The sequence below is a fragment of the Ctenopharyngodon idella genome, chromosome 15 (assembly GCF_019924925.1).
Source record: "Ctenopharyngodon idella isolate HZGC_01 chromosome 15, HZGC01, whole genome shotgun sequence".
Lineage (NCBI taxonomy): Eukaryota > Metazoa > Chordata > Actinopteri > Cypriniformes > Xenocyprididae > Ctenopharyngodon > Ctenopharyngodon idella.
In genome coordinates this window covers 33,441,212-33,464,635 of record NC_067234.1, presented here as the reverse complement: position 1 = coordinate 33,464,635, position 23,424 = coordinate 33,441,212, and the positions used below count along the sequence as shown (strand labels likewise).

The 23,424-nt window shown below is 38.2% G+C and overlaps 1 protein-coding gene across 5 annotated transcripts in view; it reads right to left on the bottom strand.

The window, feature by feature from the left end:
* Window positions 1-3,616: 3,616 nt before the first annotated feature.
* actn4 (actinin, alpha 4) overlaps window positions 3,617-23,424 on the bottom strand; it is a 48,127-nt gene continuing 28,319 nt past the window's right edge. For 2 of the 5 annotated variants that reach the window (XM_051861189.1, XM_051861186.1), the window contains 20 exons: window positions 18,955-19,069; window positions 18,630-18,749; window positions 17,465-17,551; window positions 17,250-17,337; window positions 16,825-16,903; window positions 16,336-16,417; window positions 13,348-13,433; window positions 11,227-11,319; window positions 10,800-11,030; window positions 10,460-10,607; window positions 10,076-10,226; window positions 9,829-9,937; window positions 9,604-9,744; window positions 9,235-9,417; window positions 8,986-9,120; window positions 8,701-8,880; window positions 8,404-8,550; window positions 7,231-7,311; window positions 6,173-6,331; window positions 3,617-5,766 (listed from right to left, as the gene is read on the bottom strand). In XM_051861189.1, coding sequence (XP_051717149.1) covers window positions 5,608-5,766; window positions 6,173-6,331; window positions 7,231-7,311; window positions 8,404-8,550; window positions 8,701-8,880; window positions 8,986-9,120; window positions 9,235-9,417; window positions 9,604-9,744; window positions 9,829-9,937; window positions 10,076-10,226; window positions 10,460-10,607; window positions 10,800-11,030; window positions 11,227-11,319; window positions 13,348-13,433; window positions 16,336-16,417; window positions 16,825-16,903; window positions 17,250-17,337; window positions 17,465-17,551; window positions 18,630-18,749; window positions 18,955-19,069 — 2,574 coding nt within the window. In that variant the 3' untranslated portion in view covers window positions 3,617-5,607. Of the gene's footprint in view, window positions 5,767-6,172; window positions 6,332-6,786; window positions 6,853-7,230; window positions 7,312-8,403; window positions 8,551-8,700; window positions 8,881-8,985; window positions 9,121-9,234; window positions 9,418-9,603; window positions 9,745-9,828; window positions 9,938-10,075; window positions 10,227-10,459; window positions 10,608-10,799; window positions 11,031-11,226; window positions 11,320-13,347; window positions 13,434-13,784; window positions 13,871-16,335; window positions 16,418-16,824; window positions 16,904-17,249; window positions 17,338-17,464; window positions 17,552-18,629; window positions 18,750-18,954; window positions 19,070-23,424 lie in introns of all 5 variants that reach the window. The other 3 variants (XM_051861191.1, XM_051861190.1, XM_051861188.1) reach the window with 3 other exon arrangements.

Here is a 23,424-nt window from a genome sequence, read left to right as displayed (position 1 = left end):
GCAAGTGAAAAGAGTGCATATGTATATTTTAAATAGCCCCAAGATAAAATATTAAAAAAAACAACATTCTCCTGTATTTGAATTTGACATCCTCTGAGGTACTTTAATTAGAGAGGAAAAATAAAGTTTGATAAGAAAGCAGTTTGTATGCTCTCATTCTGAATTGGTTAATATTGGAGGAAGAAATAGCAACAATCTTTCTATGACAGATTACATTTTTTGTACTGTAGATGTAATGTGGGGGAAAAAAGGCAAAACAGTTGAGACTTATAATAGCACAGATTCCATTTACCCATGAATATCCCAAACATCTGTGGCAGTGTTTACTGAATCCATGAAAAGAATAGAGCAGTGTGTCCATTAATGAAGCCCGAGAGAGAGGCTGCAAAATGACTTGCACATGTTCTCAACACCAGACATTTGCGATAACATCTCCACCTCTAATGAGTACATGTGCAGATATATTCTATATATAACACACAATCATTATGAAAAACCATGAAAACCTTCAGCAGTTTTTAGAGAAATTCAACAGAACATGCTGTTTGTGTTTACAATAAAAATTATATTTATTAAAGCTGCAGTCTGTAACTTTTTTGGTTAAAAATGATCCAAAATCAATTTTTCGAGCAAGTACATAACCAGCCAGTGTTCAAAACTATCCCCTTACCTTAGCCTGATTTACAATGGTAAGCTTGTAATAATGTTTTCTAATTTGGGTGGTACTGGTAGGTTTCCGCGGGAAATTCAAGCATGCAGTCATTCGTCTTTGTGTCATTACGTCACGCTCCCATATAGCAAGAAGAACTATATGGGATGTGAGGATGCTGCAGGTGACGGATCATTTATAGCCTTTTCTCACAGCAGCTGCAATAATTAAACTTATCATTTTGATGGCGGATTGTAATCCAGAAAGGTCCAAATGACAATCATCAGTGACAACTGGAGATTCAGCTGTAGTCAAAAGCAAAAGACATCGGACTGCGGAGTGGCTACAGAAATTGAAATCTACAGGTAACGCTAATACACATTAAATACACATAGTCACACAAAGCAGATGTTGTTAACATTAACAATTTGAGAACAAAGTATAACAATAATAATCATTTGCACGGGTTAACGTGATCAAAACTAAACGACCGTTGGATTTAATCACCATTGGCAGCGCGATTTATTGTAATGCTTTTTTTCTCAGTTGGTCAGAACAAAAGTAGCAGACATGTTACTTGTTCCGATTACATTTTCCGGTGAAAATTCTTATTTTGGTCATACTTCAAAGATGTAGAATCTGTGTTTCCGAAGTACAGTATCCACACCGATGTGGTGACTGACACCAAACATTAGATTCATTCACGCTGAGGAGCTGTGCTGAGGCACAACCCATGCAAAGATGATAATTTTGCAAATAACTGCAATTGCGGGTTTCAAACAGAGATGGCGACAAAGAGGCAAAACTTACAGACTGCAGCTTTAAATATCAATTGTAAAATGTGTAATCATTTTTGTATAAAGGGCAAGTCCCTATATGCCCCATCAGATTTATTTTTTATGTACATTGTGTTGTTTTATTTCACATTTTGTTATTTAAATAATGTCTATTTCCCCTAAATGTTGCTGTCTTGAACTATTAACTAGAGTTGTTGAAAGGACCACTTTTTAGGACTCAACTGTAAGAATATTATACAAATTCTAATATTTCACAGACAGAGTCAGTTAAGGTACTAAAGTAACGCTTCATTTTTGGACTCTTATGCATTTCCTTAAGCATTTATTGATCTTGATTTGCCAAAGTCATCACGATGGAAGCTTTCCACACCTTCACGGCCTATGCAGTTTCAAAACGCAACAGCAAATGAAACATTAAAAGTGACATGAACACAGTTGTGCTTAAACCTGCTCCTGCCAAGAGCGCAGTAACAAACAACAGCCGGAGCATGTAAAGTCAACGATGTCTCTGTTGGAGAACAAGGCAGCACTGTGGACATGAGGCATGTCTAACAATTTTATAACTGTGAATGAAAATAAATACACAGTCTTAGTGGCCTCAGGTGGTTGGTTTAGTAATGAATGAGAGATGTGGTGCCATTTTGCTGACAGGTGTGCATATTTTAAATTTAATGCCAATTTTTCTATAACATATGACCCTTTTGAGGATGGATTTTAAAGAATAAAAATTCTGTATTCTTGTGTACCTTTCAAACAAAAACTCTTTTAGCCTGTTCAGATTTATGTGGCTCAGTTTTCCCCAATGCTCAGACATTCCACATTTCCAGGTGCCATTTTTGCAGGTCAACAGGTGTTTGTTTTGACATGGAAATTTATGACATACAACAATACTATACGCTTAAATCCACAAAACCCTTTTTACTTCACTAGGATTTGCTTCACTCTACAAAATGCTGGGTTGTTTCAACCCATGTTTGGGTCAAATATTGACAAACCCAACTGTTGGTTTGTAAAATGTAATGTAAAAATTTGGGTTTGTCCATATTTGACCCAAACATAGGTTGAAACAACACAGCATTTTTTTGTGTTCACTAGTATATTGATATTTCAAAAAGTGTGGCAAGTCCTCATTACATCACATCACATCACATCATTTAATTATCTTTAATTTTCTGCGACGATTAGCATATGTAAAAAAAGCCTATCTGTTAATCTTATTTTTTCCTCAGATTTGGAAAAAAAAATCAGCTTACATCTGTAAACATGCATCACACAATACATTTTACACATGCAAGCTGAAATCAGGTACATATTTTCGCCTCCAGTCGTGAGTTTACCTTATTTTCGTCCGTCATTTTTACTGAATCTGACAACAGAAAGATGAGTAGTACGCGACAGGTGAACGTCAACGCCAGCATGATTCCCGCCACAACAGCCCACGTTCTGCGATCCGTCGCGCTCTTCCCGCCTGCGTGTGAATTTAAACACAAGGCGCGCGTCCTCACCACAGTAACGGCCAGGATTCAGAGGTTGAAGACGGTAGAAAAATCCCGCGCTTACTCAGGTTGTCATAACAGCCTGACTGTTCGCTACACGTTTTTTTCTACGATGACAACCAAGAGACAGACGATAAAAATGAAAATAATAAGCTTAAACGCATTAAAAACGGTACGTCTTCTTTCACTCATGTTATTTGAAGAGCTGGACAGCCTACTGTACGGATTTCACATTTTCACTCAGGAACTCCTCCTCGGGACGGCTAGGAGGATGGTAAGTTAGCTCTCTATTGGTTGTATTTTTTGAGTCCTTACCTGTCTAAACTGTTTAACAGAGCGCTGTTTTTATTTTTTAAGTGTATTCATAGTACGTTTAATAGCACATAACAGTATTTGGCTATTTTGAGCTTTCTTGAAATAATGTTCAACCTACAAATTAAGCTTCATCCACAACATTTGAGGCAAAATGCAGATTATGAGGGAAAACAGTGATATGCCAAACCTGTCTGTTACAGCTAGGATAAACCATAATCTAAAAGACTCTTTGCTAATAAACATTTTGTCACCAATTTTGTTGACAGTACTTGCAGCCTATTGAAGCTAGGAAATGCTGTCAAGGCTAAATGTAAGCTTTAGTGAGAGGAAATCTCAAGCAAGCAGGGACACAGACACAATTCAAAGTGGTAATATTTTATAAGGAAACTTTATGTGTGCATGTGAAATTCACTTTTCATCTTGAGACAGAAAGCAGTTTTTGCAAATTTCCAGTACAGCAGATAACGTTTGATATTAAAGAGTACAAAAGAAAGAAAGAAAAAAAAAAAATCAGAATTCCAAATGCTTTTATTCAACTTTGCAGACGTAAGAGCAGGCTTTTGGTCCAAGTCTGTTCAAATGTTCTGAAGCCCATCTGCCCAACCGTATTCCCTCCCTCTACCCTTAATTTGTTCTCACTTGAATTCAACACTTTCGATTGCAAATCACCCCCGCCATTCCTTACAGAGCATGGTTGGTATTGGATACATGATTGCATAGATTTCTTAAACAGTAATTTAATTTTAATTAAGACATAATGGAATGTTCATTAAGACTTCAGCTCTCCCACTCCTTCCCCTCAACCTCCAGAGCTGTACATTGGGTCCCTGCCCCTCCCTGTAGAAAGCGAAAAACTAGTGTACAACAAAAGGAAAGAAAAAAAATGAGTGGGAGAGATAGCAACCTGCAACTACCAGGCACATTTGTACTTATTTCTGACTATATAAAATTCTCTTTTCGACTGTTGATTCAGCAGCTGTGTAGTCATAGGCTCTAGTGGAGGGCTCACTACAAGGCTATGCTGCTCACATCCCCACTGAAGCTCTTACATGGACATTCAGTAATATTTGAAAGACAATTAAAGATGGATGCCAGATGGACATTAGTTACAGTTAATACATCCTTAAGGAACATGTCTATGAGTCTGGGAGTCAATAAGAGAACGCTGTATGGTTGATTGGGGACAGGGGAAAGAAAAAAAAAAAAACATCTATCAACTTGATTCTTCAACCCCTCAAAAAACACAGACCTGTAGCTACTGAAACCTGCCTACAGTACTCCGCAGGGGTGAAACTGCTCATTTTATAATCTTTGCTTATGACCTGAAGCGCTGTGTGACTGCCATGGGTATTCCGGCAATTCTGTGTACTGGAAAATAAGTATGTACAGCGTAGAATCCCACCAACTCAAAATTGCTGGAGAGGAGAGAAATAAAATGGGAGGAAAAAGCCGAGGTTAGATTTTCAAAGAGTTCCATCGATCCAGCAAAATGGGTTAAGAGGGCATGTCACAAGTTCCCTAACAAAACACTTGAGTCATTCTGTCCATTTTCCTACGATATACAACCTCAGCTATGCCAAATAACATATTCCAACCCCAAACCAAACCTCCCACCCCACCAACTCTAGCAAGAAGAAAACAAAATTAAAACAAAGAAAATAGCATGTTAACTGAAAAAGCTTGTGCCCTCCCCACCGGGGTAGAGGGTGCAGGTTAAGTGTCTAGCCATAGACTGAAGCTAAAGCGGATTCTTTAAGATCTTTTTAGTTCCATCCCAGAACAAACTAATAGATTTAATTAATATTTCTTTCATTTAATTAACCCAAAGGCTTAACATTAACTGTCTTTACAGGTTACTGCTGGTGAGAAATCACTTGAAAGCTGGAAAAACAGAGACCTTTCATATGATTTTAAGAGGAAACGGAAGAAGATTAAAGAACCTGAGCTGTAGCTACAGTCCAAAGCCACACACCCTCTTCCCTTGACACTGAACCTGCATCTCAAACTTTCCTTCTATCCTACAACTTTCCTTAAGCTCTCCAAGACTGACATGTTTTACACAGAATCAAAAGGTCATCCCTCAATGCGTGGCAAGCTTCATCAACAGTTTCCCATAATGCCATGGTAACCCCCTTCCCCCAAACATGTATCCCCCCTCCCCCTCAGGTGTGCTATGAAGTCCCGTTTCCAACACTCTTAAATATCTTCCTCAGGAGCGCTGATCTCTTTAAGGACTGGATGGTTGAGAGAAAGACAGATGCGGCTCCATCCAGCGCTCTCATCTATCTAGTCTGTGAGAAGATCAGTGCTGATGCAGGAGAGAGCTGCTCTGGAGTTCTGGAGTTGGTGCTTAGAGGTCACTCTCCCCGTACAGGGCGGTGGAGAAGGACATGTAGTCAAGAGCACCTGCCACTGCGTCAGGGCCTGAGTATGGTGCCATTCGGGCAATGCAGTACTCTGCCTGGTCAGGAGGAAGCTCACGCCTCAACTCCTCAGCTGTGATGTAGTTCTGAAAAGCAGAAGAGATGGGGTTAGATAGGTTGAAGTCCCATACAATGAAAACTTTCAGTTGCTCTTCACTGCAGTACACAAGATCCAGGGGGGTGAGGTTGGATCCAGACCCAGGGGGTGGAGACGGGCAGGTTTAGGGATTAGTGTTTGGTGTAGGCAATCAGTACTGTGATTGACATGACCAATAAAATCGGCTGCAGGGCAGCACTGGCCTGGCTTCTGACATTACACTTGGATGTGGGCCGGGTTGGATGTCCACCGCAGGCTGCAGCGAGACGCTTCTCATATATAAAGTGGGAGGAGTTGATTCCTGATCCAGCCTCGCGCCTGAATCTCGTGTTCTGCAGCGAGGACCATCTCAAAAACTTTGGACACTTTCGGACAGACACCCAGCACATTCTTACCTTGTCTCCGGCTAGGATCTTAAATGAGGCGATGACCTGGTCTGCGGTGTCTGTGTCGGTTGTTTCCCTTGACATGAAGTCGATGAAGGCCTGGAAGGTCACTGCTCCACTGTTGTTGGGGTCAACAATGCCCATAATACGAGCAAATTCAGCATCACCCTGAAGAACAGAGGTTAGAGATTAACCCAGATAAACCAGGAGGAGAGTCCTGACCGTAAGTACAATTTTTAGGCACAGCATTTAATTTGAAGCAAATGGAAACGAGGCTGTGCAAAACAGAAGTACAGTTGGTTCAATGCGTTGATTTTAAGACTTCTTTCAGGGTTGTCACCTGACTTAACACCAAGGCACATTGCAGAACAACCCATTGAACACTGACTTTACTCTATCCCCATTTTCATTTGTGTCAAGTTAAATATTGCATCAGCCTTGACTAAGGTCTCTTAGAATCTATTCAGTAATCACTTTTTCTTTTACAGATCTCAACTTAAAAAAAAAATAGATAAATCATATAAAAAGTAACCAGCAATACCAGACAAAACAGATACATTTTTAACAGCAAGCAAAAGCAGGACTTCAGGAGAAACTGAGATTGAGAAAGGAGGTAGCAGTACCAGGCTGTTCCCAGTGGAAATGAGCAGTGCGCGGAAATCGTCGGTGTCCATTATCCCCGTGCGCTTCTACAGTTCGCAAAGGGAAGGATGAGAAAAGAAATATAAAGGAAGCATGTGGAAAGTAGAGAATTTGGGGAGGTGAAGGGGTTTGATAGAGGAATCAGAATGAATTTGTAGAGAAGACGAGTAAGAGAAGGAGGGAAATTATGGCAAGGACAAGTTAAAAAAAAGAAAAGAAAAAAGGGATAACAAAACAAAGAGGAAGCCGTGAGAAACATTAAAAATAAAATAAAAGCAAAATCCTTAGCTGACCTGCAGAGGGCATCTTTTCAAGCAGCACAACAGGTGAGTGAGGGAGTTAGTGAGAGATGGAATGAATGAGTGGCGCGGCGCAAATACACACACAGACGGCAGCCATCATAACCTTTTTGGCTGTGCTCATACCTGTTTGTCGGTTTCTACGTCGTAACCCAGACTGATCAAACAAGCCTTGAACTCCTCAGCTTGTAAGACACCACTGTGGTCCTGTGGTAAGCCAATCATGAAAGGGGCCACAGTAGATGGAGCAATCAGAACATGCAGATGAAGATTGATGATAGCCATACACAATGACATAACAGCATGTGTGGGATGAAGGCAGTGGCATGACAAAAAAAGATGGAGACAAAATATTGTGGATGTCAGACACATGGGCTGATGGTAAACAAGTCACGTGACTAATGAAACATACTTATGACAGTGAGTGACCTGATTCTTATGAATGTCAGACAAAACATTCAGCTTGTGACATTAGAGAGCCATTATGAAAGCACTATATCAGTTTTTCTCCTTTACCTTGGCTAAATTTCTCCACTCCAGCATAAAACCCCCTCATTACTTCAGTTCCACTAGACTATATTTACATATTGGCTACAGGTGGCACACTTCAGCTCAGAGGTGTTTGACGCACAGTATATTTCAGATGTTTTCCCTCCCATTAGTGCCAGAATAAGTGGAGAAAATATTAAAACAAGTCCAACCAAAACTTTAAACTGAGGTCTATTTTTATCATTCATCAATCACCCTGAAATTAAACACAGCCTTGACATAAGCAGCATAGACTAAATCTCCCATATTCTTCTTTATATGGACACTAATCCTCTGCTATATCATGTGTATTTTCAGTGGCCTGGTGCTAAGATCTCTTTGATACCACAGTTGGAAAAACACAAACCCTATGCATATTAAAGCAATATATCACTCAAAAAGTATCACCATCTTGTCATTTCAAAAAGTATGACTTTCTTTGTTCTGTAGAAAACAAGATGTTAGGCTGTCAAATCTCATTTACAATCCTGGAGAATGCGGACGCATCTTGTCAGGTTTGACATCAGTGATGCAAAACACCATGGGTTCTTATGTGTCTTAACAAGTTCTGACATGGCAATATGCTTTTATTCCACAGCACAATACTTTCGCTGAAAATTACATTTTTTTTTTTTTTTTTTTGAGTGATCTATGCCTTTAATACACTGACCTTGATTGACATTCACCCTCTTACAAATACTTATTCTTTGACATTAATTAAGTAACTAAGTCCTTTTCACACACTGACAAACATGCAATGGAGTTCCTGACCTTGTCGAAGTGATTGAAAGACGTGCGGTACTCGTGAAGCTGCTCCTGGCTAATGCCTTTAGCATCACGAGTCAGGATCTGGTTCTCGATCTCATTAATGGTGCGGGCAATTGTAGTAAGGAGTTGCTCCCAACCAACACGAAGGTGCTTTAGAGAAGAAAAAGGCAATGGATAAACTGGACTTGTGTGAACAGCCAAACAAACTTGAGATAAAAATTAAGCACTTGACCTAAACATTACATCTGTGGTTCCTGCATAATTTCAACATGATAAATTTGAATATTTAAATATACGTACCTCCATAGTGTAAGCAGTGTATTTGTTGTCAAATATAAGTGCTTCCTGAATGAGCTGATGGTCTCCCTCCAGTTGGTCGATGTTGGGTTTGTATTCGATGATGCTCTGCTCATACTGACGGAGGTGGGTCAGCTGATCTTCCAGCGTTCCATTCATCTCAATTGATATCCGCCCGATCTCCTACAAACATCATGCAATGGAGACAGATGAATCATCCAGTATTTTTCTTCTTCAGCAAGAGAGAAGATCATCAAAGAAATAATACAGAAATAAAGGCGAATATACCTCCATCTTGTTTTGGATCCATGGTCCAATCTTGTTGGCCTGGTTGGCAAACTGGCGTCTGAGATGGTCATTAGACTGCTGACGTGCAAGTTCTTCTTGAAGAGCCTGATCACGCTGTGGAACCAGCTGCTGCACCTGCACATAGATAGGAGATAATATCAATGCTTGCAATCTCAATTGACTTGTAAAACCACACCTATAGATCTTGAAGCAAGCCATTTCTTTTTCATTGATAAAAATATATCTAACCTTCTCCCACTTCTTGTCAATGCTCTGAGGGGTGATGGAGGTGTAAGGATTGTTTCCAGCCAGTTTGATGCCATTGTACTGTGCGATTTTCTGAACTTCAGCCTGGATGGCCTGGATAGCCTCCCGCTCTTTATTTGCCTCTGGAAGAGTTGATTTGAACTGCTCATGAGCCGTTATCAGTCCCTACATAAAGAGAAAGTAGTTAGGGAAAGGATTGTCACATCAAGCATTTTATTATTCCCTTCAGCTTGTTCTGAAATGGACTGTCCAAAGATACCAGCAATGAAACATAAAGGAGCACCATTTTAGAGGTGGAGCAAGTCATTTCACTCTGATGAAAGATTACAAATACAAAACATTTTACAGTACCTGGATCTCTTCTATGTTGTGTACAATGAACATGTCCTGAAGGTCCTCCATGGCTCCCTCCATCCAGTTGTTGAATGGCGCTGCTCTCTTGGCATACTCAAGGTAGAGCTCATCAATAGACTCAAGCTGTTTCTCTGTTCTCTGCAGATCAGATACACACACAGTCAGCGTGATAAAATGTATAAATATGCCAGAAAGTGTCTCTTTCCAAGAAAGCATGTGTACCTCGAGAGACTCTCTGCGGTTCTGTGTGAGGGAACCCAGAGCATCCCATTGCTCACAGATCTTCTGACAGCGTGCATTAACGCTCGGGGAGTCGTAGTAGTCCAGCTCACTGTAATACAGAAACATTTTAAACACTAACACTCCATTAAACTTTCCAAACTTTCATCCCCCACAGCATGGATTTTCAGTCAGTTTAATTAGCCTTCTCTGTCATTATTTATTGCCTCTATTTTTGTTGTTTTCTCACTTGAGTTCCTGTGCAATGGCGGCAATCTGCTCCACTCTGTCTTGGTGGGCAGCAAGGTCACTTTCGAATGCCTCATGCTTCTTCAGGAGAGCTTTGATCTCAGACAGAGTTGCGGTCTCATAATCCTTCTGGGTTAGCATGGCCTCCTTACCTATACACAAACAAACATAGATCTATTCAGATCTATCTAGTTTTCAGATCACATGCCTGATCTTTAAGACTTCTGCTTGCCTGACAAGGCTCTGCTTTCATGAAATCAAAACACTCAGAGAAATAACGGAAAGAGTTATCAAAGAGGAGCCTCTCACTGTCTATTGAGAGCAATTGGTGTAATTAGTTTAAGTTAATGTGAATAATTGGCAAAAACAGTTTCTGTATCCATACCATCCGTCCAGCTCTCATGGATGGCTGCTTTCTGACGGAATTTTTCTGCAAGATGGTCAAGTCTTTCCAAACGACGGATCTCATTCAGTAGCCACTCTTCATAGCCTTTCTCTGCACCTTCCAGTTTATGCCATGCACCATTAATGTCCTAAAGAGAAAGAATACTTATCAGACAAATGCCTTTCAGGATTCAATCTGAAAGCCAACAACAATGAATATTACAGTTTTTGATGAGACACGTTGACATGTCATAAGTTTTAATCTTTGTGACACAGCAAAAGCTATTATTTTTAAGTATTATTATAAACCGAATTGTGCATGTATTATATGCGTTTCTTACCGACACCATGCGTCCCTCAGATGGCATAAAGGCTGGTCGGTTGCTCAGACGGAGTTTGGTCTGCAACGTGTTGAAGTTGATCTCTAGCTGACACTTCTCCTGAACTTTGGGTGGTTTGTGAACCCGACGGTAATCGCGGAAATCTTCCAATTTCTGCTGCATTTCTGTCATGGTTTTCTCCGGAGCACGATTTTCCAACCATGGAATTGTCCTACGAATCCACTCCAACAGCTATAGGGATAAAAAGCATGCAGCAAGAAAGAAAGTAAATTAGCAGAGGTTCAATAGGAAACATTCTTTTAACAGAGACATTGAAAGTAAAACACTCTGGGTAGTTTGTGTAGAAATAGGTTTATAGATGCTCAATTAGCCATTTAGATGCTTCAGGTTCCACTGCACACACAAACTTAAATTGATTTAGACTCACATCGCTGGCCAGTTTCTCATAGTCCTCCATCAGGTGCTCGTTCTCCTGATTGACCGCCAACACCTTACAGATACGATTGGCTGCTGTCTCAGCCTATCACAGAACAACAACCATATTACATCAGATATTTTCTATATAATTACAATATATTGAAAAAAGAAAAACAGTATACTGTTTACTACACAAATATATACAGTAGTGTATACCATATGTTTAAAGTAGTATGATACAGTATACACAGTACACTTCAGTTAAGAAGTATAAAAAAAAATCTGATTTTAGAACTGTAAATGTCAAGATGCTGCTTTAGTTTACACAGGGAAAACAAATAATAAAGTATTTAATGGTTTTTGGTTTGGTGGGTTTAGCAAAAAGTGCCTAAAATTACATTCAAACACACGCAAATGATGTACTGAGCACACAATGACACACAACTCCAAGTGTTGTAAGTTAATAATGTGCTATACAAACAGTAGCATGCATAAAAACTAGCCAAATTAAATAAATATGAAGTTAAACTTCAACATTACATAAGTCACTTGGAAGCTAACCATTATACTAATTCACGTTCCATGCAAACACCAAAATTGGTTAGTTTCGAAAATGTGTAGTCTAGCTGCAAAATTTACATGCTATTTGGAAAATCAAATTTGCATTCTCAATTTTTATACCACCACTGGAGGATCTCTTCATGGTTCTCTACAGCATTAACTAACACTGAAACACAGAAAGTGTTCAAAACGCTTGTGTAAAAGGCTAAAGCACATTAAAACAATTATGATGAGAAGTTTCTGGCTTCACATCACATGGAAAATAAATGAGTAGTTTCACATGTCTACTGTAGCACCAATGCAGCACCAAAACTTTATAGAAAAGTAATGTCTAATGTAGAGGTGGGCTTAACATTACTAACAAACATAACAGAACACATCTAAGAATCAAAGCAGTAACCTTTTTAAAAGGCTTTATGAAATTCATTATAGTCAATTGCATTGTTGCTATGTTCATATTTACACTCAACATTGTCCTCAACTGTGTTACAATCTTTATCATTGAGTGCAAATATGAAACATCAAACAATGAAATTAACCTTTGCAGCATTTAAATAAGGTTGTGATAGACCAGTAAACCCATTGAGAGTATTAATGATAGCAGAACCATTAGAAATAAATGCATATATAGAAAGTGGTGATGGCAATGATTTGGGTATAGTGAAGCCCAAAGCTGTGATGAATCAAAACTGGCAAGTGGCCTCAACTCAAGTCACTTTCACACCTGGTTTAATTGGATTGGTTTTTGGCGCTGGTTTTTGCATAAACCCTAGATTACGAATGAAAGGATCAAATGGCTATAAATCCGACATTTCTGTAATTGCCGACTTCATTTAAGACTCAATTTTTGACTCAAAGCATGCATGCACTGGAATTAAAAATGGATTATAAAAACATCACGTCCATATGGCGTTTGTTTGAAATATTTAATCCAGAACAATTCAATGCCATATGCCAAGCCAATGGAGTGGGAAGCCCAGAAAGAATAAAAATGGTCTTCATCCAACTTGGTTATGTACATTCTTGTGAAGAGAGCAACTACAAGAAATTTTTTTTTTTTTTTAGATTTTTTTTTGTTTTTTTGCAGGGCTCAGGCATAAATCATATTAATGGATGAGCTAATGTTTTGAAAATTTATTAACATTACTGTAGTATGAAGCAGGGTGTGGCTGAATGTGTTTCCATGGTTTCTACAAAATAAAACGAGGGTAACACGGGTATGATGTCATTGATAGGTGACGCACGGGCACAGTCCGTGTCCTGTTTGCTTGCTTATTTCTGTGGATTTAACATTCTTGGAAACATTTGGGATAATGTAAGTGCACAAGTCAACAAAATTATATAACATTGTTCTAGTGGTTTTTAGATATTTTAATCCAAAAATCTTACATATTGTGCCTTTAACTTAATTGTCCAAAACTCTACTGTACTGTTAGTCCTTTGCTGTTGCTGCACATCTGTTTGGAGCAAAATACAACGAACCAAAACAAGAAAACTTTGTCAATCAAACCAGGTATGAATGCGCCTTAAGAGTTTCAGGGCCAGCAGTCAGGGGTCAAAGGTTTCTCACCTTCTGAGCACCTGAGAAGGCGTGATAGAAACAGGAGACGTAGGTCATAATAGCCTTCTCATCCGGCCGCAGAGTGCCCACGATATCTATAGCAATGTCAGCGAAAAGAGAGAGAGAAAGAGACAGCAGTGAAGCAAAGCAACCCAAAGCCTGTGTGTCCCCACTGAGAGAGGAGGGGATGGTTATGCATTTTATGGGCTCCCCTATTGTAAGGGAAATGGGGGTTGAAATCCTGCGTTAAAACCGTGGCAACCCGCAAAGTGAGAGGAAAAAAGCCAATCCGCTGTTGAGAAGGGAGTCGTAGGCCAGAGGAAGAAGGGTTAAGACACACACGCACAAAACCTGCATGTGTGTGCGCCTTCACCATGTTATTCTAGTACTGGTGGAGAAAGCCATGCTAAAGAGGAGCTGGAGAAGGGATAGGGGTCGTGGTGTACCTTCTGGGCTCCAGAAAAGGCATGGTAGAAACTGGACACATAGGTCATTATAGCTTTCTCATCTGGACGTGCTGTGTTCACAATGTCTGAAGGAAAACGAGAGTTATACACACATGCACAAACAAGGATGCAGACGGGACTCAAACACACACTCGTAACAGACAACAGCTTTACACGTTCATTCACACACATTCAGTGTCAGGGAAAAATAATGGCTGAATCTCAATTTGCTGGTGAGGGACAAGAACATACTTTTGAGTAGGGCTGGGCTGACAATATTGATTTCTCGTTTTTTTTAATCAATTCCGATAACAATTATTTTAAATTCCAAGAACCAGTCTTTTAGTCTATGCTGTTTTCTGTTGATGTGTGAACAAAATGTCACTAAACATCGTTTGTAGCATGCAATAAAACTCACTGTAGCTGTGAAACAAACATTTCTTCCTCTTTACTACTAGTTATAGCATGAAATAAACATGAATAAACATCAGCAGGTATGTTGAAAAATACAGTACAACGCACAAAAATGTATGATGTTTCATGTATTCGCTCAATCATTGTTTCAAGAGTGGAAAAATGTCAATAGAACAGCTTGTAAACAATGTCACGTGATGTTAAATTGACCTCAGAAAAGCCATTCAATGTCCATAAACTTGGTAGTCAAGTTATTACAGACACCATTTACATGTTTATATTTCAAAAACGATTTGGAGTAGAAACATAAGTAATTATAAGGTTAATATAAAAATGGCCTTATGTGCAATTTAAATGTTAATACTTCGAAAAATAAAATATAAAAATTTAAAAGTTTGGACTTTGTTGTTAACTCTGATCAAATCGAGATCGGAATCAAAAGCTTGTGAATCAAAATCGAATTGTGAAATTTGTCAATATCCAGTCCAGCCCTACTTTTGAGCATGTAGTAAGGCAGTGTGCCAGTATTGAGACATCCGTCACTTTATTACTTCACTGAATTCGCTTTGCACTAAATTCATTACTACTAACTCCTTCGTCTACTAACCCTAATATGTCTACTTCCCTACTACATGGTATACTAAAAGGGTCCAAATACCAATATTCATGAAACAGCAGGCAAAAAATACCCACTGCCTTCACATTTGTAGACAGGGCTTGTCATTAACACCCCCCCCAAATGCGGGTTAAATTTTATATTCAATTAAATAAATATATGCGTTGCGGGTTTCTATGGAAGCTTGTTTCTGCCATGAAATAAATTAAAAAGGTAATTGCAACTTTTTATCTCATGATTTTGACTTTTTTCTTGCAATTGGGAGTTTATATCTCACAATTCTGACTTTTTTTTCCTCAAAATTGCAAAGTTCTCACAATTGCAAGTTATAAAGTCAGAATTGTGAGATATAAACTCGCAATTGCGTGTTATGTCCAGTTGTGAGGGAAAAAAGACTGACGTTTTTTTCTTTGAATTCTGACTTTATAACTCAAAATTGAGAGTTTATATCTAGCAATTATGCATTCAATACATAATTGCTTCTGATACTTTATTTGAACCAATTATTATTGCCTCATTATTATATATGTATTTTAAGTCATTTTAAAGGCTATAATTTGCATAGGTCTATTTTTATTACCACAAAAAGAATGATCTAATTAATCGTCAAAATAATCGTCTGATTTCTCGATTACCGAAATAATCGTTAGTGACATCTCTAGATTAGTTAAAACATTTCAAAATGCACTTGCATTGTTTTACATTTGTGACTTTCAGTCAAATAAAAGACTGTTTTTCCAGTCACATATTTCATCATTGAAGATTTCATAAAAATAGTGTTAAAATATCGTCTCGTTCTTGCGAACCCAATATCGTGTATCGTCTTGTCTCATGAGCTAAGCGTATTGCCACACCCCTAATAAAATGTAATTTCCCAACAACAAAATTGTGGCCAGTGAAAATGCTGAGTAACTTTGGAAAACCACTAGCCACAGTGGCTGGTGAGCAAAAAAGTTAATGTCAAGCCCTGTTTTTAGGTAATATTAGCTAAAAAAAAACCGGTATAGATATACATTTTACAAACAGTATACCATCCATCCATCTAAATCTATTTAGAAGGGATAGTGTGCAAATTGGTATTCAGCCATATACTCAGGGTTACAGAGCAATACACAAACACACACACATATTAATAACAATAAAACACGCTCCGGTGCAGCAGGTTGATCAGAGATCCTGGAGAGATCATGCTTGAGGGAGAACAACATAATGCTCAGGGATATTACTATGGTGACACACTGTTTGTCGAAGACATTAAGTGTGGGTGTTTGCACTGTCTGTGTGTCGGAGACTCCTGGAAATAACAAGGCATGTGCTGACATGCACAAAACACACATACTTTAATAGAGCAACTCATTCACTCTTTCTCCCACACACACACACACACACATCACGCACAACTGACTTCATGCACAGGCACAGACACACAAATAACAACTGATATGTAATACGCACTACAAAAACATGTTTGCACAGACAGAAACGCCCACACACACAGAAAAAGGACAGAACAGTTCATACCCTCAGCATCCAACATCTTGGGGATGTCGAGGTATCGCTCTGCCACTTCGAAAGCATTGTTCAGATTGGTCACTGGATCGTCCTGTTAACACAAAATAAAACACATGAGAGCTCTTCTCCAGAGCACCCGCACAACACAACGGAAACATCCACAGATTTACCACAGGATCAAAACGTCAACTCTTGCATGTTTCTTTATTACATAATTGAGCTAATTCAACTGTTTGCAGTTGTGGTTGCTGAATAAATGCACTTACACCAGTGTTATTTTACTTTTAACTATTATAGCTCTTTTAACATTTTTAATTAGCTTTTATTTTTATGCACTGCAAAAAAAAAAAAAAAAAAAAAAAAAGTATTTTTTGTCTTATCTCAAGTACAATTATCTAAAATTTCTTAAATCATACCAGAAAATGACATAAGATATTTATTCTTGTTTCCTGGGGGGGAAACGTCCTAATGTACTTTTGTTCTCATAAAGACACTCGCCTTTCTCAGCTTGTCGTAATCAATGAGCTCTGGCCTGTGTCTATGGATCAGAGCATTGAAGGCAAGACCATCCTTCCAGCTGTCGAAAAAGAGAAGAAATGAGTGTCAACGGAAACAAGTACTTCACATTTCTTTCCTCTGACCAGAAGAGGGCAGCACTCAAACCACAGCTTACAAACCCTGCATTCAAGTCAGTGTTAAACTACCCTAAAGGAACTTTGTTTGCAAAGCGACTGTAAGATTGAGATATTTCAGATTCAAGTGTGATCTTTATCTCTCATCTTCAGCTATCATTATTCATTTGTTATTCAAATATAGCCATAACACTGCTTTATGCAAAACACACCACTGAGTGAATCAACAAATCAAAACCACAAAATCTTTGGATCTGACAAATAAGATCAACACTAATAAGCATTTCAAACCTGATATGGAAGTTCTGAACGTTGACATTCTTGTAAGGAGCCGTCTTTCTCTGACACCAGAGCAACAGTCCTTCTTTAGCGGAGGTTTCTGAAGAGAGACAAACAGCAGAAACAGGCCATTACTGAACATTCATTAAGTCCGTCTGGTTTTGTTTGATTGTGCCGTGCAGAGCTGTTCCTAAATTTTCTAAAACAATCTGAAGGTTAAATTATACCCTCCACTGAGATGTCCTGGATGGCGAAGCGGAGGATGATGGTCCAAATCATTCCCAGAGTCATCTTGGCATTTCCATCCACAATTTCTACAAATACAGACATGCAAAACTGTTAGTGTTGAAAGTGGGAAAACATGCATTTTTATTTTATATATATATATATATATATATATATATATATATATATATATATATATATATATATATATATATAAATAAAATAATGTATGGTAACACTTTAGTTTAGGGTCCAATTCGCACTATTAACTAGTTGCTTATTATCATGCATATTACAAGGATACTGACTGTTTATTAGTACTTATAAAGCACATTCATGCCTTATTAATGCCTATATTGACCATATTCTACATCCCTTAATCCTACCCAATACCTAAACTTAACAACTAGCTTACTAATTATTAATAAGCAGTAATTAGGAGTTTATTGAGGCAAAAGTCATAGTTAATAGAGAATTAGACCCTAAACTAAAGTGTGACCTAATTTATTTTAAATTTTAAAATTATTTTTTTGTAATTTGTAATGTTACATATAAATGTTTAAAACATTTCTATTCATCAAATATTGTGAAAAAAAAATGTATCATGGTTTCCACAAAAATATAAAGAAATATATAAGAACTGGTTTCAACATTGGTAATAATCAGAAATGTTTCTTGAGCAGCAAATCAGCATATCAGAATGATTTCTGAAGGATCATGTGACACTGAAGACTGGAGTAATGATGCTGAAAATTCAGCTTTGAATCACAGGAATAAATTACAGTTTAAAAATATATTCAAATAGAAAACAGTTATTTTAAATAGTATTAATATTTCACAGTTTTTACTGTATTTTTGATCAAATAAATGCAGAAATCTTTAAATAAACCCAAAGCCCAAACATTTGAATAAATACATATGTATAGCAAACAGTGTTCAGAAACAGACTCAATCTCTCCGAGAAAAACACTGCATCAAGACAGAGGAGGATCAGAAATTTCAGAAGGTCAGAATTTCCCAAACACACACGCACACAAACATGCATAAGCCTTTAGGTCTGCTGTGGGATTTTCACTTGGCAGGACAATACGGAGCATCTTCAAAGTGTTTTTGAAAAAACACAAAAGGAGCAAATACACAGTCTGATACACAGAGAAGTGTTTGTACCTTCTGCACCGATGGACACCAGTTTGACTCCTTTGCTGGCGATGAAGTCCAGCGCTTTGTTGACATTGTTGATCTTGTGCACTCTCATCTTGCCTCTTTCAGGTTTTGGTAATCTCTCCCCTGCACAAACACACGGCAGATGACTTCTCACACTCTTTCCATCGCATCAGCATAAACACAAGCTCCACTGCATTCTCCTCGGGTAAACATTAGCTCAACATCTCTGAGCTTGGAAAGTTGCAAATGAGACTTAATGAATGTTACACTGACCAATCAAATCAGCCAAAAATCACAAGACAAAAGCACACATTTCAAGCTCACTGACCTGAGATGACCTCTAGGAGCAGCATTAGTTTGAGTCCATCTCTGAAATCCTCCTCGATGTTCTCGATCTGCGTTCCCGCCTTCCGCAGGTGAGAGTTGCACCAGGCCGTGAAAGTCTAGAACAAACAGGAAATGATGTCAAAAAAAAAAGTGGAAACAAGGTCACACAGCCCGGGAAACAGGAAACGGGCTGCGTTCTGCTGCATGCAGGAATGCTCAAGATGTTTGCTCAGGAAGCTGGTTTGAAAATCAACATCTGATGCATTTCTAACGTAAATACAAGACCAACGCCTGTATGAAAACTCAACGCCTCATGAAAAAGACAACTTTTATTGAAGTGACAAATTCTACCAAAACAAAAATATCTTCAGTATTTGCACCTCTAAATCAGAGTGTTATTGTTAACTAAAACTTAAAAATATATATTTTTACTGTTAATTGGAAAATAAAGCTAAAAGAAAGTATGAAATAAAATATAAATATCGGATGAAAAAACTTGTATTGCCTTGGAAACTAACTGAAATAAAAAGTTGAAATACTAACATTACTGAAACTAAATATATAAAAAATTAAAACTAAATTGAAATATTTTATTAAAAAAAATAAAACTAACTGAAATAAAACTAGTTGAACTACTAAAATTACTAAAACTGATAAAAATTAATTAAAAACAAATAGGAATATATTAAAAAAAAATATCACAAAAGCAAATTAAAAAATATTAATAAATTATAATAGTATATAAATAATACTAAGTTAACAATTAACACTGCTCTAAAACTATGGCTTTTAAAACTGTATTAAAAATATATTAAATATAAAATGGAGGAGAAAAAAAAAAAAAAAAAGCGCACTCATTAGTTATGCCTTGTCCACACTAATGTGTTTTCTTTTGAAAACGCATCTTTTTCTCTCCGCTTTGGCCTTCCTTTTTGAACTAATGTTTAGTCATATGACGCATATTGAACCAATAGATATCTGTTTATACCAGTATTGTGCTATGTCACTTTATACACTCTTCATATCACAGTCCTGCAAATATGACTCGCAATTGCTGTCCTGCAGCAAAACATGACAGCTTGCGTTTTAGACCAAACATATAATGGAGAGTGAGTGCGAAATGGACGCATCAGTGAATGGTGAGATATTTGGCTAAATAAAATGATCCTGTCAGACGAATGGCAGGAGAAATCATCTCAGTGAGCTTTTATGAGGTTTTACGCAAGGGTAGTAAGGTGGATTTAGTGTTTTCTGACGTTTAGGTGTGGATGAGAACCTTTTGGAAAACGCTAGTGTGGACCGAGAGCGTTTTGAAATGAAAACGGCGCTGTCAAATGTATCCGGATTAATGTAGACGAAGCCTTAGACTGTTGATTTGATCCACAGCACCTCAACGTGAACCAGCGAGTACAGACACAGACAGGCATCAGATCACACTGGGAAAGGGGTTTCTAGGCCTGCAGCCTGTAACACAAAGACTCCATTGAGTTTAGTGGATAATGAGGCCCTTCACCACCCCCTGCCCTCGTACGACAGGCACCTACCAGGGACAGGCCTGCCACAAAAACAATTCAGCCTTCACACACAAACCAGTCAGGACCTGAGCCTGGACGGACACATCCACACTGTCAACAAATGCCATTTGATGAGGCCTGAAATACCTCTGCTCAAACAGGGGGCTCTGTGTGTGCATGCGTGTGTGTGTGTGTGTGTGTGTGCGCGCGCATGCGTGTGTGTGTGTGTGGGGGGAAAGCCCAGCGGGACGCCTATGATTAGTTGGGTGTGGATGACATCATTGCATCCAAGTCACAGGAATTACAGAGGAAGATCCGCTATGCCACACATGCATGTGTTTATGTGCCACTTTTGGTCAGAGTCATGAAGTACACTATGTTGATGTAAATACTTTATGGCCACGTTGCAACTTGCACTTGCATATCAGTCATTTCAACTGTAGCAAGTAGTAGGGGTGTGACGAGATCTCGTGCCACAAAACGTGATGAGATTTCTCATCGAGGTGAAAAGCTGTCTCGTGATATTGCCATGACCGAGCGTGAGGGTGAAATTAGGATAGAATATGCTACCGCTACGTTTACATTACAACTCTACTGTCATTTTGCTTTTTTATAGTAAATAAAAACCATTTAATTCATTTGGTTAACGGTCGCTTCAATCCCATCCAGCTCATCCAACACGAGCTGCAGAGTCGTACGCAGTGCAGCAGGAATCAGAGTTCACTGATCTCGTGACGAGAGTAAGTGACGAGATGACTGACGAGAAAATGGCGGAAGATTCGTTGCACAACAGAAAGGTCTGACAAATGTCTGATCTTGTTGAATGCGCGCTCACCACTGCTGCTTCCTATTCACAGAGTATGCGTGATCGCGAAAATAGAAAGCGAAAGTAAAACGCGAATGTGCACTTAAACGCAATTTCAATACCCTGTATTTTGAAAGTGGCTCCCTGATGTATGCGAATATCTCCCAATATGAAAGCTATCTTAGGCTGGGCTGTGTAGTTGTAACCATTTCTCAGCTCTGTATTATACTTGAAGAAAAATTTGGTCTATTTACACTTTAAATATTGAGAGAGTACTTTGATCATGATTGCACTTATTATTTGCACTCAAGACTAAGAGAAAACTTGTTAGTTTTTATTTATGCTGTTTTTATTTCTGTGATCAATTTGTGGAAAGGAGTTCAGTTAGGAGGTCAAAAGTTGTAGAAGCTCATAAAACATGTATAATAAGGTCTGAAGAGAAATCATACAGGACAGAATTCGTATTTTATACTCAGAAAGTAGAACTGAAATGACATTCATTACAAGATTAGTGAAAACGTTTCAAATGCACCTACAGACTATTTTTCTAGTCATGTATTTCATCACTGAGGATTTCTTAAAAATACTGTATAAACATCTTGTCTCGTCTCGTTCTTGTGAACTCGTGTCTCATCTTGTGAGATAACGTCTCGTCACACCCCTAGTAACTAGTGATGGACCAGTATGGATTTTTTTTTCTTTCTTTTTTTTATGGTCGATGCCGATATCTTAGAGAACAGGCCATTATATCACACTATTTAATTTAAAGATACCATTAACATAGCAATTGCTGCAATACAAAAGTATATTTATTTTTTCTGCTGATTCTGTGTGCACTGGGAATCACATTTTCACAAATAAAGACCAGGTAGTGTTAATTTGACATTCAGTACATTACACTATGAATATGACATAGCCAACTGGATTTAGTGTAGCATATCCGAATCCGATTTGCACGGATGGAGCGTCACGGAGAGTACATACATTTTTATGCAGACTTCAAATAAAGTTTGCCAGTTTCGACAGTTATTGTCCAAACAAAAAAAATATATCAGCTAATACCAATAATTAAAAAAAAAATGCCACATATCAGCTGATATGCTGACCTTGATGAAATATATCATTAACCACTAGTAGTAATGTGATTCTGAGCTGAAACCAGGAATAGCATTGTGGAGTTTCGGAAATGAAAGAGATAAAACTCTCTCGATTGCAATGAACTGCCACTCCCTGCGCAAGAACGCATGCAAGATCGAACCACATCCTTCCCTGGCCTACACAAACACGAGTTCCTCCAGTGCATGAGTGGATGGAGCAGGCGTATTTGACAGGTGAGGGTGTGGTGCCGCTCAGGAACGACCTCAACGCACACGTGATTTCACAATCACCTGACCAGCATAACCCTTCTTACTCACTCTTGCTGGCCTGTTTTAAATAGCTTGCCTATGGATTTGTGCTATTAATATGCTTACTATTAAAACTACATTCATATACCTTCAAACAAGCTACATATTCTGGAGAAAATATGGATGATAGTTGCTCAGGCAAAACTCAACACCACAATGTTAGTGTTTTTGGCAGTTTCTAGTACAGGGGTTTTCACACTGGGGCAAAAACAGATAAACCACGTAAAAAAAAAAGTAAAAATTGATTAAAAAAAAAAAAGAAATTGAATAAATAAAAAATAAATATTAAGCAACAGTGAAAAACAATAAAAAAAATTATAATTATTTAAATTACTGTAAAAAAAATAAATAAAATAAAATAATCATTAGAAAAAGGTAACGTAATTAATACTTTCTCTGCACTGTAAATGTCACGTCTAGAAGAGTTTGTGCACATATCCTGAGGGAAACTTCTGCGTGAATATTAGAAATGGTAATAACCGGTTTCCTCATTCTCTGCGAGCTCTAATGTGTTTCCGTCTGCAAGATCAACATCAGCATCCATCGAACGGCTGCAGGACTGGGGCGGAGCACAAGATGACCGAGATACAAAGCACGAGGGTGATAATATATAGTGTGAACAGAACAAAATTTGGGAACACCAAATAATAATAACAATTGGCTGTCAAACAGACCTGGACTTGTTTCCACAGTGTTTTATCTGTAAAATAAGCCCATCTGGTACAGGGCGCTCTAAAACAAAAAAA